The 15,093-nt window shown below is 50.4% G+C and overlaps 4 protein-coding genes across 4 annotated transcripts; 2 read left to right on the top strand and 2 right to left on the bottom strand.

Moving 5' to 3' along the window:
- Positions 1-478: 478 nt before the first annotated feature.
- COL26b_012195 (uncharacterized protein) lies at positions 479-1,207 on the bottom strand (the record flags this gene model as incomplete). The annotated part of the gene is made up of 2 exons (XM_053184842.1): positions 479-621; positions 871-1,207. The coding sequence occupies 2 exons, from the start codon at positions 1,205-1,207 to the stop codon at positions 479-481; spliced, it is 480 nt and encodes a 159-aa protein (XP_053031223.1).
- A 575-nt stretch (positions 1,208-1,782) lies between these two features.
- On the top strand, positions 1,783-2,655 carry COL26b_012194 (uncharacterized protein; the record flags this gene model as incomplete). The annotated part of the gene is made up of 2 exons (XM_053184841.1): positions 1,783-1,906; positions 2,015-2,655. The coding sequence occupies 2 exons, from the start codon at positions 1,783-1,785 to the stop codon at positions 2,653-2,655; spliced, it is 765 nt and encodes a 254-aa protein (XP_053031222.1).
- Positions 2,656-3,896: 1,241 nt separating this feature from the next.
- On the bottom strand, positions 3,897-4,877 carry COL26b_012193 (uncharacterized protein; the record flags this gene model as incomplete). The annotated part of the gene is made up of 2 exons (XM_053184840.1): positions 3,897-3,957; positions 4,294-4,877. 2 exons carry the CDS (start codon positions 4,875-4,877, stop codon positions 3,897-3,899), a joined length of 645 nt encoding a protein of 214 aa, XP_053031221.1.
- A 1,032-nt stretch (positions 4,878-5,909) lies between these two features.
- Positions 5,910-6,879, top strand: COL26b_012192 (uncharacterized protein; the record flags this gene model as incomplete). The annotated part of the gene is made up of 4 exons (XM_053184839.1): positions 5,910-6,162; positions 6,186-6,356; positions 6,416-6,552; positions 6,610-6,879. 4 exons carry the CDS (start codon positions 5,910-5,912, stop codon positions 6,877-6,879), a joined length of 831 nt encoding a protein of 276 aa, XP_053031220.1.
- Positions 6,880-15,093: the final 8,214 nt, after the last annotated feature.

Here is a 15,093-nt window from a genome sequence, read left to right as displayed (position 1 = left end):
CCTAAATCCTGCATGTTGGACTCAGAAATGAACGTCAGGTTAATGTGTGTTTTCTTAATGTTTGTTGCCTTGTTGTACAGGTCACCACCCATACGTTCCAGCTTGACCCATGAGACTTCTAAGTCGGGAGAAATTAGTGTTGTTAGTATAGATGTGACGGTCCCTTCTCAGCACTAACATCTGGTGCTGGTGGGTGGTATGCAGGAGGGAAGTTGAGTGGCCGAGATGGCGGATAACGGAATGGTTGAAAACCCGATCGTTTCGTCTTCGGTACTTATGCGAAGGAGGTGGTCTTGGGAAGATGTTGCTCCACCACATGTCTGTGGTTTGAATCGTTTTTTTGGCTACAGTCTTTGGAAGAACTTTCTATTCATGAATGACCTTCTTATCGCTGCTTCTGTGCTGTTCGGCGTAGATGTACAACGCCTCGTAGTCCCTACACGTGTGCTGGTATCCCCATCCCGTACTCCCAACCCCTCTAGGTGGTACCCATTCCAAGGTAGTATCTCCTGAACACATGATTGACTGCCGCAGATAGTCCCAGCAGTGGGAGAGATGCGTAGTGTTTACCGTGCTCAACTTGCCATCTCGCGCGGCGAAGTATCCGGATCTTGTCATGTACTGGTAAATACAAACATCAGCACCCATCGACATCAGTACGGGGTTTGCGCTTACAAGGCAATGAAGCTGATGGAACACTGCGACGAGTGCCCTCTGCTTGGGAATAGACCGACCCATGCCTGGGTAATATGGAATCTCATCCGTATCGGCCGTCACGTTGATCCAGCCCTTGCCCACTATCACCGAACCACGTGCATGGTCAGCAACTCACACACCGATCGGTGCCAACTAACGGATAGAACGACATACTCGGAATCAATTTGGTCCACATCTCCTCCGACTTTGCGTCCGGTTCTCCCCCAAACACGCTCTGGTACATGAAAAGCTTCTTGGCCGTTCTCTCGGGCGGCATCCACGCCGGCAGGCTGGAACTCGACTGCGACCGCAGGACCAAGTCCAGAGCAGTCACGAAAGCAATGTTGGACAGTACAAGAAGCAAAATCGCGACTCGCGTTGTTATGAAGGGACTGTGCTTCGGCCTGAGCGTCGTCTGCTCCAGGACTTCTGAGGACTCCAGCAGGATCTGCTTCTCCTCGTCCATGGTGGACGTCTCTGTTGAAGATCGCGAATCTTCCTTGTTGTCCATTTTGGTTTACCACAGGTATCAGAAAGAATAGAGGGATGGATACAGTCCATGTCATCGGTAATAGAACAAAACATACCTCAGTCTTTTGCCAGCACAACAAGGAGAGCGACAAGTATTAGGCGCTGGCGCCAGCGCTGACCGACGGAACCCCATGCGGAATTATCGAAGCTAGGTGTTGTTTGAATCAGTCCTCAACCCAGGATCTCCTTGTCGACAAGACTATCAGCCAGCTCCGAGAACATCAGACGACATTCTGATTCAGGATGAGCTGCGGAGGAAAAGCATACGCAATTCTCGAACAAATGAGAGCTCCGCTAGGCGCAGGCGCCAAAACCTCTCAGAAAATTGATTACTGGAAACTTTGGCGCAACATCTCTGGATTGACTCGGTTCAGCTGATGGCTTTGCCTTTGATGCCCAGCTCACGACGCGGCAGTTCATCCTTCCTGTGAAACTGCTCTCTACTCTCTCCCCTGTGTCAAGAACACCGCAAGATATTGCTCTCCAGGGGAAAAAGGCACGTTAGCGTCTCTAGCTAGCTTTCAAGGCTCACCAGAGTTACTGGAACTCGCCAAGATGGAGAAACTCGCAATTCTCAAATGCTTCACCAAATCGCAGTACACACCTCTACCAACTCAAGATCAACCAGAGGTCGACCTTGGTGGCCCATTCAAAGATGAGGAGCAACAGCTACCGTCCAGTCAGCCGCCTATTCGGCCATCTCGACGTTTGAGAAAGAGGCGACCCAGCGAACACGCAGAGCCGCCCAGCTCCAAATCACTTTTCTTCCCAAGCGTAAGAATTATAGCTTGGCTGGCCCTTGGCATCGTCTGCACCTTTATCATCGTCTTCGTTTTCATGCCATCACCTACCAAGCACCACGAATACCCCTCCAAAGACACCCACCACATCAATCACCCCCACAAGAAACCACACCACGACGAGGCGCACGATCGGCCGAAGCAGATCCCCCATGAGCCCGAGTGCGGCCGCATCCCAGCCGAAGCTCGCCAGCGGGGCTGTATCTTTGAGCAGCAGTTGGGCGCCTGGGTACCGGCGACCTGCGCCTGGAGCGAGATCGTGGATCAGTTCCATGATATCACGGGGGATATATACCTCGAGTGGGAGTGGTTCACCGATACCGATCTCACGCAAAAGGTGCCGCCGAGCGAGTTGCCGCAACTACAGAGTGGGAACTTCTCCGCCATCTACACGACGTACCCGCGGGCACATGATCTACACTGCCTGTACTGCTGGCGCAAGGTAGAGTATGCCATCGAGCACGGGATCGGTTGGATGGATGCTAGGTGTCATCAGTTCTGGCATACGAAGCATTGTATCACGCTTGTTGCGCAGACATTGATCGATCAGGCGGAGCAGCACAAGGCACTGACGTACCCTTTGCTGTTTCATGACTGCGTTCCTCTCACGTCGACGAAGGAGTCGTGAGGGCTACGAGTTTAAACAAAGCCAGAGTTACAGACGTTGTGAGATTCTTGGTCTGGCGGTCTATTACTCTACTATCATCAAGATATAGACTTACAAGTACGCATATATGTATCCTCGGATAACGTGTGAATTGTGATCACGTCTTCAGCCGCCACCCTCTTTCCGTCAGACCAAGCCTCCACGCAAGTTCAGACTTTATCTTGGCATCTTCGACCTCTCCAAGACTATTGCGTCTGACCAGCTCGCTCTCTAGCGTACCCTTGCTTTCCGTGTCAATGGCAACCAGAGTGGGCAGAGTCGAGCTCTTCACGACCCCAACTCCGGACAGTTGCGTTTGAACAATTGTAAAAACTAGAACGGCCGCGGAAAGCCCGATTTGTGCGGATATGAACGCGATCCACGGCCATCGTACCTGGACGAACGTCTCAGCGGCCAGGACTTGGCCAGTCACATTTGTCAAATCTTGGGCAATCCTGGTGATTCAGAGCTGATGAGCATTCCGGATACACTGACACCAGCCACTATATTAGACTTACTTGTTAGACATTGAAGCCGCTATGTTGTCGGTGACATTCCTGATTGCATTCTCCACGTGCATCGCATTCGATACGTTCGGTTGTATCTGGGACTGCAAAGCGGTTAAATACCGAGCTGGGGCGAGCCCCAAAGTACTGGCTTCTGACGCCAGGTCGATGTATGTCCCGTTGAGGGCGCTGACAAGGCTCTGGGTAATCACACCCGTTGGCCCCAAGGGAAACTTTGTCTCTCGGTCCAATGGATCTCGGAGGGCAGAGAGTGGAAATGGCCCCCGGCCGTCAGGCAAGGTGTAATTGCCTGTCTCAAAATTCGTCGTGTTTTGTATGAGTTTCCGCTCTTCGATATTCCCCGTGACTGAAAGGTTAAAAGTCTTGACGCAGAAGTACATTTCGACTTCCGTTGCACCCAGCATGTCGATGTCAGTGGTGCCTTTTCTCAGGGAGTAGATGAATGTCATGTTGTAGATGGACAACTCTGGGTTGTAAGAAGGTTCCGATAGCGCAGAGATTGTGTTTTCCACGCCCGTCAAGCTGACGAGGCCAAAATGCGGCTGGGTCAGATTTGCACGAGGGCCATTTGTCAGTGACGCGAAGACTGGTATGGGTGCGGCGGTATTCACTCTCTGGGAGGTAATGTTCAAAGAGTCCGTTACATTCCAGTGTCTGGTACACACACTCAACGAACTGTACGTCTGCCACTCGCAATCACTGGTTGGACAGCGAGCTTGGCTCAAAGGATACATCTTGGCGTAGTCGTAGCTGAGACCTTCGAAAAGGTGCTGGTCTACAGACTGGCGATATATGACTGCACATCATCTGTCAGTCATCGACCCCAAGCAAGGATTGGGAAAGACTATTAAGTCTCACTTACGGTTGTTATGAGTTCCTGCGCTATTGTAAAAGTAATACGTCGACCGCGATACTGTGGCTTGCGCGGGGCCGTTGATGGGTGCCATCCGGACAGGATAGGTCACAGCAGACTGGGTGAGCGTTGACGTGAGAATCGCGGACACCAGAACAATGGCTGATATCAAACTCGGAGACCTGGCTCTTTCATTAGATTGGCGAATTCGCTCATCGTCGACATACCTAGCAAACTCACCATCCCCTCGTCGTCGTCAACAGCAGCAAACTGCCCCAGACCCCTCGGCTTGCCGCATCAAAGTCTTGAAAGTCCTTCAACATCCGTGGATGGCGGAACCAAACCCACTTCAACTGCGAGAGACTCTCAGAAACCGGAATTACGAATGCGGCTCGAGCGAGGGTAGCGAGAAAAGCGACAAGTGTGTTCAGCGTCAATCCCAGCGGCCATTGGGGTAGCTGCTCGTCGTCGAACACGTTCAAGACAACGACCAAGGCAACAACCGAGCCTATACTGACGAAGCACCAGATGATTTCGGCCAGCCATGCCAGAAGTGCCGAGCTCCATGCTGGCTGGGATGCGTAGAAGACATTTGTCTGAGACTTGGACAGGCCAGTCTTGATGTTGGACTCATCAGAGTTCTTGACACTGGCATCGGATTCCAGAAGCTTTGCAGAACTGCGTAGGCTATTTCGCAGTTTGGGGCTGTCTTGCTCAGTGCCTGGTGTGGGCTCATCGATTTGACGGTGCGTTGGCGAAATTGGGTGTCCGACCGGAGTCAACGGGATGGCCGGCGCGTGAGACTGAGTGCGGCTTCCGGCCATGTCGCCGATGCCAATGAGCGGTCTCGAGTCATCGCTGGTGTGTTCCAAAAAATGGCTCCGGGTGTACGAATCCGATCGCTGCTCAGTCCGAAGTGAGATTGGCGACGGAATCGATGGTTCTCGCGGGGATGTCATCCCGAACGGATACCAGTTCAAAGCTTATTGACCAGAGTGAACTGGCCAAGTGAATTCCGGCGATTCAAGAGAAATGCATGCAATCGAACCAGAGTGCTGAAATATCCGCCAACTTTGATAGCCAGGCCTCACATCTCATAATCGCACCAATCTTTAAAGATGGACATCTCAAGGCAACAGCATTTTAAAATTGGGGCAGCAAAGGCACACAGCCTTGCCAGCTCAGTGGCGTCTCTGAGACACCTCGTCTCGGTGCCCAATCAAGTGGTATTTACAGGGTGGAAATCTCGGCTCCACGGCCAAAGGGCATCTTGATGGGCAGATCAGGATGCTTGGCTGCATCAAGCCCTGGATCGTTCCGCTTGACGATAGGCGTTCACAGCCGACTCACAGCCGACTCACTGTCGTCTCATCCATCGCGATTAAAGATCAGAGGATGGAGCCAGAAGACCTCGACATGGCTTGAAAAGCCACAATCGGCGGCCAGTGATGTGCAGCACGATGAGGGACACAGGGCTTGGAAAGTCGAGAGTGATTGGTGATACGGTACTCCAGACACTACGCCAAGCAACAGCTACCAAATGAAGCCGTGGAGACTGAGAACCCAAGTCCTTGTTTTCAGTTTCATTCTCTGCGCAGCCTGGATTATTGAATCAGTTTATACTGAGAGCGTGCTCAAGTAAGTATACGGGAATTGGCGCGTTCCACTACTCGTCGTACGCGCCAACGCGCCAAAATCCTCGCCACGGACACCCAGGGCTTGATGGCGCTAATTTGGCGCTGGTCCGCCGCTGAGCCTGCCCCCAAGTCCAGCATTCTGTACAGTCTGAATTGGAATCGCCAGGCCTAATTGCGTAGCTACACACGTAAGATAGGCAGTCTGAACCATCAGCAATAATGTGGCCAAAGTCGCTTCTTGCGAAAGATTTCGTTGCATACGAGACCATCAAGGACATCGAGGCCGATAAAGTCGGCGACAACAGCTCGATCCCTCCAAGAACGCCGTACTGGGCTTGGACGCAAAGACTTCGCGATCCTATTGTGCTTGCAGTGGTGTGCCAAAGCCTCATTATTATTGTCTTATGCACTCGACTCATCATCGGCAAGAAACCCGATGACCTGCAATGCGCTAGACAACTATCGCCCTATTGTGAGTCTTACAACACGCAACAGACTTTTACATCCTCGAGACCGCGATTGATGAGTTATCTTTAGCGCCATACATTGACTCCGGTGATATGGAGTTTGTTGAATACACAGAGCAGAATCACTTGATGCAGCCCTCACCATATCGTGGAAAACCAACGCGTGAGGTGGAGGAAGCCTGGATTCGTCTGTGGAGAGGTGTGTGTGCAGGATGGACTCCATATCCCTTGTAGTTTGACACAGCTGACCGCATCAAGTGCCCCCGATTCGCTTCCCCGAAGACAAGCTGGCGGCCTTGAACAAAGCACCACCGGAGAAGTATGAGCGTGTTTCCAAAGAATTGGGTGGAGGCGTCAAGGGATTTCTCAACGTTTTCCACCAGCTTCACTGCCTGGTAAGCAAGGCCCACTTCGTCACTTCACAACAAGCCAGAGCTGATAATACACTCCAGAATCTCGTGCGTCAGTACACTTACCGCAATGACTACGACTACAGCAAAGTTACCGCTTTTAGGGCCCCTGAAGAACTTGTTCGAGGACACATCGATCATTGCATAGAGACCATCAGAAAGTCTCTCATGTGCACTGCTGACGTTACGCCTGTGGTGTTTGAGAAAGATCCATCACGGGCTTCGGGGTCAAAGAGCGATTTCAATCTGTGGCGCAAATGCAGAAATTTTGATAGAATTCAGGACTGGACTATCATGAACAGAGGTGTTTAAGAACAAAACTTCAGTTTTCCTGTTGAGCTCGGTGTAATAGAGCAGGACGAAGTGTACCATGTTTATATACTGTAAACCCATCCGGTGTGAACACTTCGACATCGCTTTCCTCCATGACACTGGATAGCCCAATCTGCGGACCAAACCATCCATGTGCATTTCACCCCCATCTTGTCACTCAGTCAAACTCGTGTAAGTCCTCCAACGTACTGCAACGCTTTGTATAAGATTACGTTCCAGCCTCAACCGTTCATCATTATATCTACTTACTCTTGAGTGAGACAGTTAGCAGGAAGAATCGTTCCATCACCCAAGCATTCAAAAATATGGCCACTACTTACACTATTCAAGTCAGCTTTCGCCTAGCTTCAGAAGCGACTGCTTAACTTACAACACTCTCCTGCTGCTTGGTGGGCAGGATTCCCTATCGATACAGGGTGAGCGACGCTGACGAGATTCCACACAACATTAGCCACCAACCTTGTTGAGGTGTGCATCAACCAGCATTGGTGCCGCCAAAACTACAGCCAGCATCAAAGAAATCAGAAGACCTCGCATTAAGATGAGCATCTCGAACACCATTTAGGCTTCGCAAATGGCTATGTGAAGCTGTATTGACTTGTAAAATCTTAGGATACAACTATTGTTGGAAAACAGTCATTTGCTGAAAAAGCAATTAGCCTGCAGTGGAAAATTTGACCTACATTGTCCTTCTCCTCCGAGAAAGTCTACATTTGGCGCCGTGGCGCTGGTTCTGACATTGGCACTGACAATGCCAACCATCAGCCGAGTCGCTACACGCAAGGTTTAACCATGTACGAACAATAATCCATTTTGTAGTGCTTGTCTGTGGACGAATGCGCTCACCACAATCACAGAAGCATCGTCATCTTGCTTGATGCATCAACGCCGCAATGTCGACTTTCACGGACATCAAACTGAGTGCCGACCAGATGGAAGGCGATGCCACCCAGCTTTTTCATCATGCATCTGCACAAGCAGCCAGACGAAGAGAGAACCGACTCCGCTTGGCAGTCGGAGTATGGTTCACGAGCACGCTGTTATTGGCCGCTCTTTCAGCGTGGCTTGGCCTTCAATTACGAGCTGCCAACCGTTTTGGATCGTTCGAAAGAGGCTTTCACACTGAGCTAGGTAATTAACTCTCTCTCATCATGAGCAACCTGTTATAATAACATAAAAAGACGCGCCAAAACATCTAATCGAACTAGAGGAGAAGTGGTTTGAGGCGAGCCCTGCATTCCTGGATGACGGGTTCGAGTATGTGCCTGAGCGGGAAGACGGGACGCCACGCATCAAGTATGTTGGTGAACCAACGAAAGATATTGATCACAACTGGGAACAACTTCATTGGGGTAAATAGAAGCTGCTGCCGAAGTTTCTGGTTTCCGCGGTATAATCCTCGTACTTATTTACTCTATCGCCAGGCCGATTCTTCCTCCTTACTGAAGACGAAGCGAAAAAGGCGTGGGGGCCTGGTTATGAGAAGTACTGGGCTCCCAGAGAAGGCGGATATATCGCAGCTTGAGTTGCTCCCTGTGGCACGGAATCCCTCGGCTTACCACTTTTCTCTGAGCAGCTTAGAAGTTATGCATACTGTTCACTGTCTGGTGAGTGAATTCAAGAGAGCGTCGTCATAGGAAACAACTGACATGCGACAGGATCACATCCGCCGGGCGTTCTACCCGGACATATATCCGAACAAAAACCCAATCCACGGCACCAAACACCGAGACCACTGCATTGAGCACCTCAGGCAAATCATACTCTGCAACTCGGACTTGACGCCAATTCCGTCCATCTTCTACATTGGGGTTGAAGATAACTACATAAACTCCGACAGGCCACACACTTGTCGAAACTTTCAAAAGATGAGGGAATTTGTGACCGACCGGTTCAATGGCAGTTCCCGAGTGGCGCCTCGTCCCGGAACGGTTTGGAGTGACGAGTGGATCAACACTGACAGGCCTCATACATGAGCATATGTAGACATCCGAAAATTAGAAGTTAGGGGTATGCCGCCCACGGTAGTATCAGCGGCTGGGGGTTTTCAATACGAAAACTCCGATGGACCTGCGGAGGTTTATGAACAAGTTAATGAAACTTTTGTTTGAAACCTCGTCATATGCTACCGGCGTTGAGGTACCTTCCAACGGTGTCCTGGGAGCCATGGGTAAGGCGTGTTCCTGATGCTCGGTTCTGACTCGGTCGAAGAAGCTTTCGGGAAACTCTTGCACAAACAAGGGATAGTTGAGTTCTAGACCGCCGAGAGGGAACAAGCGAGCAAATGATCCAAGCACAGGGTGTGTTGGGCGGTATTGCAGTACGTTCATCCCATTGAGTTCCCATCACCGGTCTCTCCACCCAATGCTTCGCGACGCATTTTCAATGAACGATGGCCTCGAAGTTTTCTCACATCTGCAGAAATGAATGGAATAATTACGAACTCATTTCCGATGATCATGATACCTTTAGTGACGACCTGAATGAGAGATCCAGCAGGTAGCCTTTAACTTACTTCTGTCGAGGCGCTGCGTTTGCTAAAGTATTCCAGATGTACCCGTCAGTTTGCGATCTGGATTTTCTGGGCAGGCTCAATTGTGTTAACCGGAATACTGTCCATGTCAGCTATCCTGACTATTTCAAGCTGGTCTCGCGATCCCCAAGTCGCTTCTTGTCGTAATCCCGCCATACGGCGAGAGTGGCGCGCGCTCACGGCCGACGAGAGGAAGAATTTCACCGACGCCGTAAACTGTTTGAGTCGCGAACCTGCGCGTTGGGGTCCTAACGGAACAGTCTATGACGACTTCTCTCTGCTGCATGAAAGAATTGGATCGTTGTGTATGCCTCTCTCTCTCCGTGTGTTCGCTATGTCTGACACTTGTCCAAACTCCAGCTCATGGATCTGCTTCATTCTTGCCATGGCATAGGTACTTCCTCAAGGCGTGGGAGTCTGCGTTGAAAGAACATTGCGATTTCAAAGGACAAGTACCGTAAGTTGATGATCAAGTCCTGTTCAGAACTCGTGCTGAACACACCAACGGCAGTTACTGGGACTGGACTACGGACTGGATGGATCTCACCTCATCATCAATATGGAACAACGAGACCGGCTTCGGCGGCGACGGTGACCCTAAGAGTCCTGTTTTCGTTGGAGGAGGTCGTTGCGTCACCGATGGTCCGTTCTCACATTTACGTCCCATCAGATACAACCGCACCTACGTGGAACACTGTCTAGCTCGTGGCTTTAAGACCACCGATACAGCTGGCCGTCCTCTCGGCCCTTGGTTTGGCCCGGAGTCTATCGAAAAACTTATCAGGTCGACGAGATACCGGGAGTTCGAGTGGGAGATGGAGAATCGACTGCATAATCGCATTCATCGCGCTGTGAGCGGTGACTTCTTGGCTTTCGCTGCCGGAAACGGTGAGATGAATAATCCTCCACCTTTAGTAACCGGCTAATATGAGCCATAGACCCAGTCTTCTACCTGCATCACGCGCAGATTGATCATCTTTGGTGGAAATGGCAGCAGGAAGATGCAAAGACACGACTATATCAGTATGAAGGGGAGCGTCAGCGCGATTCGACTGGAAACGCTACTGTGTCGGATATTCTTCGATTCGGCGGGTTCATGGAAGATGTTCCGGTCTCGCATGCTATGGACACCCAGAACAAATTCTTATGCTATCGCTACTGAGCGCTTTGGCTATTTACTAGAGAAATGTAGACGCAACTGTGCAGTTGTTGAGGAGGTAGCTGGCCAATTTGCGTTCTTTGCCATGGACATCACATGCTAACTCGGTAGCCTTTACATCTTTTACCGAAGTTCTTTCCCAACAGCAACTTCAAGTATAGCAACGATAACTTCACTTCTGGCCCCGAATGGGTCGGAAGAATCACTGATTTAGACACACTACCAGCCTTCAATTTGATATTGTGTTCTATTTTACCAGCCCTTCTCTGTTCCTTCATATGACGACAAGTACCAACACGAATGAGATGGTTCAGCAGAACCTCAATAGCCAGTGCAAGTAACACATTTCACTTGTCGATAGGGATAACATAATCTGTGGCAGGACTTTCGCCACCGGGATCAGTGGGGTCTTCTCTCTTGTCGATGGGAATGACATAGTCTGTTGCTGGATTGTCATCCCTTTTGTCGATCGAAATATCGTAGTCAGTTGCCGGGCTTTCATCCCGTTTATCAATGGGAATAACGTAGTCCGTGGCCGGACTCTCATCGCGCTGGTCGATGGGAATTACATAGTCCGTGGCAGGGCTCTCCCCCGACGCAACAGCTTCGCCCCCGTCTCGCTCAACAAGAACGTTGTTGATCTTGACTTCTGTCAGTTATCTTCAGAAATGATTGGGACGTATCCTAAGTATTAGGACCAAGCTTGTGGCCACTTACGGACATACTGGGGAGGGCCAAAGAGCTAGTGACAAAAGCTAAGACCGCGGTGACGCAAGAGAGCTTCATGATGTCAGGAGTATGTAAACTTCGTTTGGTTATGCGTTTGGATGAACTGATCGAACTTGGAATCTGGAATGATGTTCGAGAAGACTTCGAAACGACTTTTCTATGAACCGTTTCCGGCAAAGATCTCTTAAGTATCGGAGCGAGGAATCGGAACAGAAATGCCAGGTCCTTCTGCTGTATTTTCCGCTTAGTCGCGTATATTGGCGCGAAGCTTAACGTTGGCCACCGGTGACTGAGGGAACTCCGCTCATTTGCGCTAGCTTCCCGCTGGGATGGCGGCGCCTACACGATTCGTCGATCTTTTCGGGGCGTGCAGAAGTGTGTTCATGAGAAGTAATGGCTGGCGCCAAGTCGTTTCACTATTCTAGAGGCGCGAAATGACGCGTTAAACCCTAATTCTGCACGTAGGATAACTCGGTCAGTCATGCATGGATGAATGTCTCACCCCCAGAATTCCTCCACATGGTCCTAGGTCACTATTCAGGGCTAGTATACGTCTTACATCTCATACTGAGCATTTGTTTCAATTCCTTCTGGACTTCTTGCTTCAAATTATTTCCATCCAGCGTGTCTGCACATGGGGTAACCGGAATTTGCATGAATTATAAAAGGCAGTCTTATTCACGCCATGAGTAATTCTATGCTATGCTTATCCAAGAAGAATTTCCAATCACGCTCGCCATTGTCCCTATTCAGCGCCTGCCAGAATGTCTGAAGCATAGAGTAGATACGATGTTGAGTTACGGGTGTAATTATAGACCCTACTTGACCGGCCTGTTCCCGTAACAGATCTTCAAGCAACTCCCGTTGAGATCCCTCCGCTAGGCTTCCAACCACCAAAGACGGCCAGAGAAGCGATCCTGTCTTCGTTTGCTGTGCTGCGGATGACCATGCTTTCATCGCACGATCAACAGAGTGCGAAATTTCAGGGACTCGAGGATTAGCCCCACAAACGACCACATTCAAATAAACCAATGCCGCGTGTCCGTAGATGCTTGTCAGCTTCCCAGCACGCACATCAAAATTTGAATGCTTCGCATCTGGATGTAGCTCTCGTTCGATCGAGGACGAAATGTCGTCGCTTCGAGAAACCAAAGCACGTATGCTCAACCCGTTTTGTTTCTCCTGGTCTTTCCTCCACACATCTAAACTGCTGCAGGCCATGATGACCTTGGGCACCCATGATGCACAGCCTGTTGCTGTCCGAAACATGGAGCCGAAATTGCTATCTGACAATAGTCTATTGTATAGTTCCATATTGTCAGGCAGCACTCCCTGAAGGGAGCAAGTCAGTATGTCCGTCCAAGCGAGGAGGCATTGTGGATATGCCATGGCCTTGCTGGATGGGTGCAAGAGGTGAGGCCCGACTGAGTGTGGCGAGATGGCCGATGACACAGGTGGCACCGACATGGCTGATTGGGAATTCTCAGTACTTTCAAGGTCTCTCATTGCTGTCAAAGCAGATTTGAAATATTGCTGAGCTTTTGGGGTATCCCCTGAGAGTGTCTATCGGTTGTCAGTTGGTCAGAGTAACCCGTATGAGGGACAGGAAGTGAACCCACCTCCAAGCGGTATATATGTACTGCGCAAATTAAAGCTTCCCCAGGAAGATTACCCCAAAAACCTTCCGAGAAGATTTTAGAAGAGCGAGTTCGATAACTTTGATAGTCGTGATAGGCTGTCGCCCGCAAAACAGAATCTCCTTGTGCGTCATGGTGTTGGCAGTATGCACTTATGCCGATCGCTGCAAAGTAGAAGCCGGGCGACGCCATGAGAGCGGAAAGAAGCCAGCCACGAGGCTGGTTCAGGTGTGGTCCTTGTGCCTGAGAAAAGACATGATCCAAATAGTGCATGACCAGATCCATCTCCCTCTCGGATGACTGATGGGTAAGATGTGGTTCGCAAGTCGCAAGAGAGAACCTCACACTGGGTGTTATAGGTGTAGGGAGAGACCCAGACTGAACCGGGAGGTTGTTCACCTCGTGGTGTTCAAAGGTTGACCACTCCTCGCCGAACAAAATCCGATCTAGGTCGACGTCAAGAGAGAGGTCGATTTCAACATCAGTGGAGCATGTGCTGAGTGCGCGCTCCAGAGGTGGACAGATGAGGGAACCAGCATCCATCGAGCTTGCAGAAGTGACAGCCTGCGTTGATTGTACGTGTGGATTGCCGTGGGTGACCGAAGAAATGCGGCGGCGTGGTGCATTTGGCGTCCTCAACTGCAAGCGTATTGCTTCTTGACGTTCCTTCTCGCCCTTGTCCTTCCATTCCGGCTTAGGACCGTAGCCGTGACAGTAGACCTGTCGGTTGACGCAGTTGATACAAGGAGGACCTCCTTCACTGCACCTTTTTCGACGTAAGCGGCATGTCCAGCAACCGCTTCTTCGTCGTTGAATTGGCGCTGGCCCCATACGTTTTTGAGTTGACTAGCTACAATTTGAACGGCAAAGGAACGAGAGAGACTTCCCGTAGAGCGAGGTGGAGGAAAAACCCATGTATAAAGGCGGGAATGTTTTTCTTTCTCAACGTACTGGCATAGGGGTTGTTATGGATTACTTCGCAAATAATCGGAGGTTAGGCGAGTGCAGCTAAATGCCATTGTGATTCACGGAGCTCCATGAGTAAGTAGCCTGTGCCTGATGCACAATTACCCGAGGAAACTTTAAGACGGAAAAATGGGGTTTTGCTGTGGGAAGCTAGGCCGCTGTGCGATATAATCGGACTGGAATCGCGGGGTAATGCCAGTGTCTTTGGTGGGCCGGGTGTTTCAACAAACTTGACACCATTTTTGAACGGCCTTCACAATTGTCGCGCTCACTACATAGTGTGATGTTCCACGGAAATTCAGAGTCAGGGCTATAAGATTCGTTTCGTGTATGCGAAGGTTTTACAGTCCTTACAACATCCCTCCGGTTTGAGGCTGAAATGCCTGCGAGCTTAAAGCCAACCAGCAAAACGTCGGGTGGCAGTCACAGCTGGACAGGCACACGGTTCATCGTTTGTTTGACAGGGCTTTGACAGAGGAACCTACGTGTTCAAGCCTCAGTCACTCACATCCTGATCTTCCTCAGTCTTCCAAACAGAAGTCAATCAAGTCCATCGAACCCCATAAGCTTCCTCTCGATGGCAAAAAGTGTCGTTCAACAGAGCCTGGTTGAAGGCCAGCTCTCCGGCTCGTCACTCATGGCATCCCATCGATTGATCAAGCCCCAGATCGGGTTTTTGTCAGATTTCTTGCCGTTCCATGGAACACTGTCGATCTTATGGTTCATCCGGTCAAGCCACGATTCAGTGTCGATGGGTGGTGGCCCGTTCTCGGTTCGAGGGCTGCGCCGTCGTGGTCGAGTCAACCAGTAGCCGATTCGCGACGGACGACGTGGCAATCACCTGCGAACTTGAACTGGGGACATTATCATATTTCTCTTAAATGACACTGTATTTCTAAATTTTCAGGAGCTACTACCTGAAGACCATATCGTATCGCTATTTTTTCGAAACGTCAGTTCTCCTTGATGCCAGACAACTATTGTCCTGGGGCTTAGGACAGACGTCTTACCTTCAGTTAAAGCATATTCTCAGAGAGGAAAGCATATTCTCAGAGAGGTCACAATAAGCTTGTTCATTTGTGACTATGAAACGCGATAGTTGCTTGTCGGCCTTCTCCACGCCTCCCCAAAGTCGTCTATCCACGCTGATCGCACTCCGTTGCGCCGCT

The sequence above is a fragment of the Colletotrichum chrysophilum genome (assembly GCF_026319265.1).
Source record: "Colletotrichum chrysophilum strain AFK26 chromosome Unknown scaffold_166, whole genome shotgun sequence".
Taxonomy (NCBI): domain Eukaryota; kingdom Fungi; phylum Ascomycota; class Sordariomycetes; order Glomerellales; family Glomerellaceae; genus Colletotrichum; species Colletotrichum chrysophilum.
The sequence above is the reverse complement of the archived record's forward strand: the minus strand, read 5'-3'. Positions and strand labels throughout refer to the sequence as shown.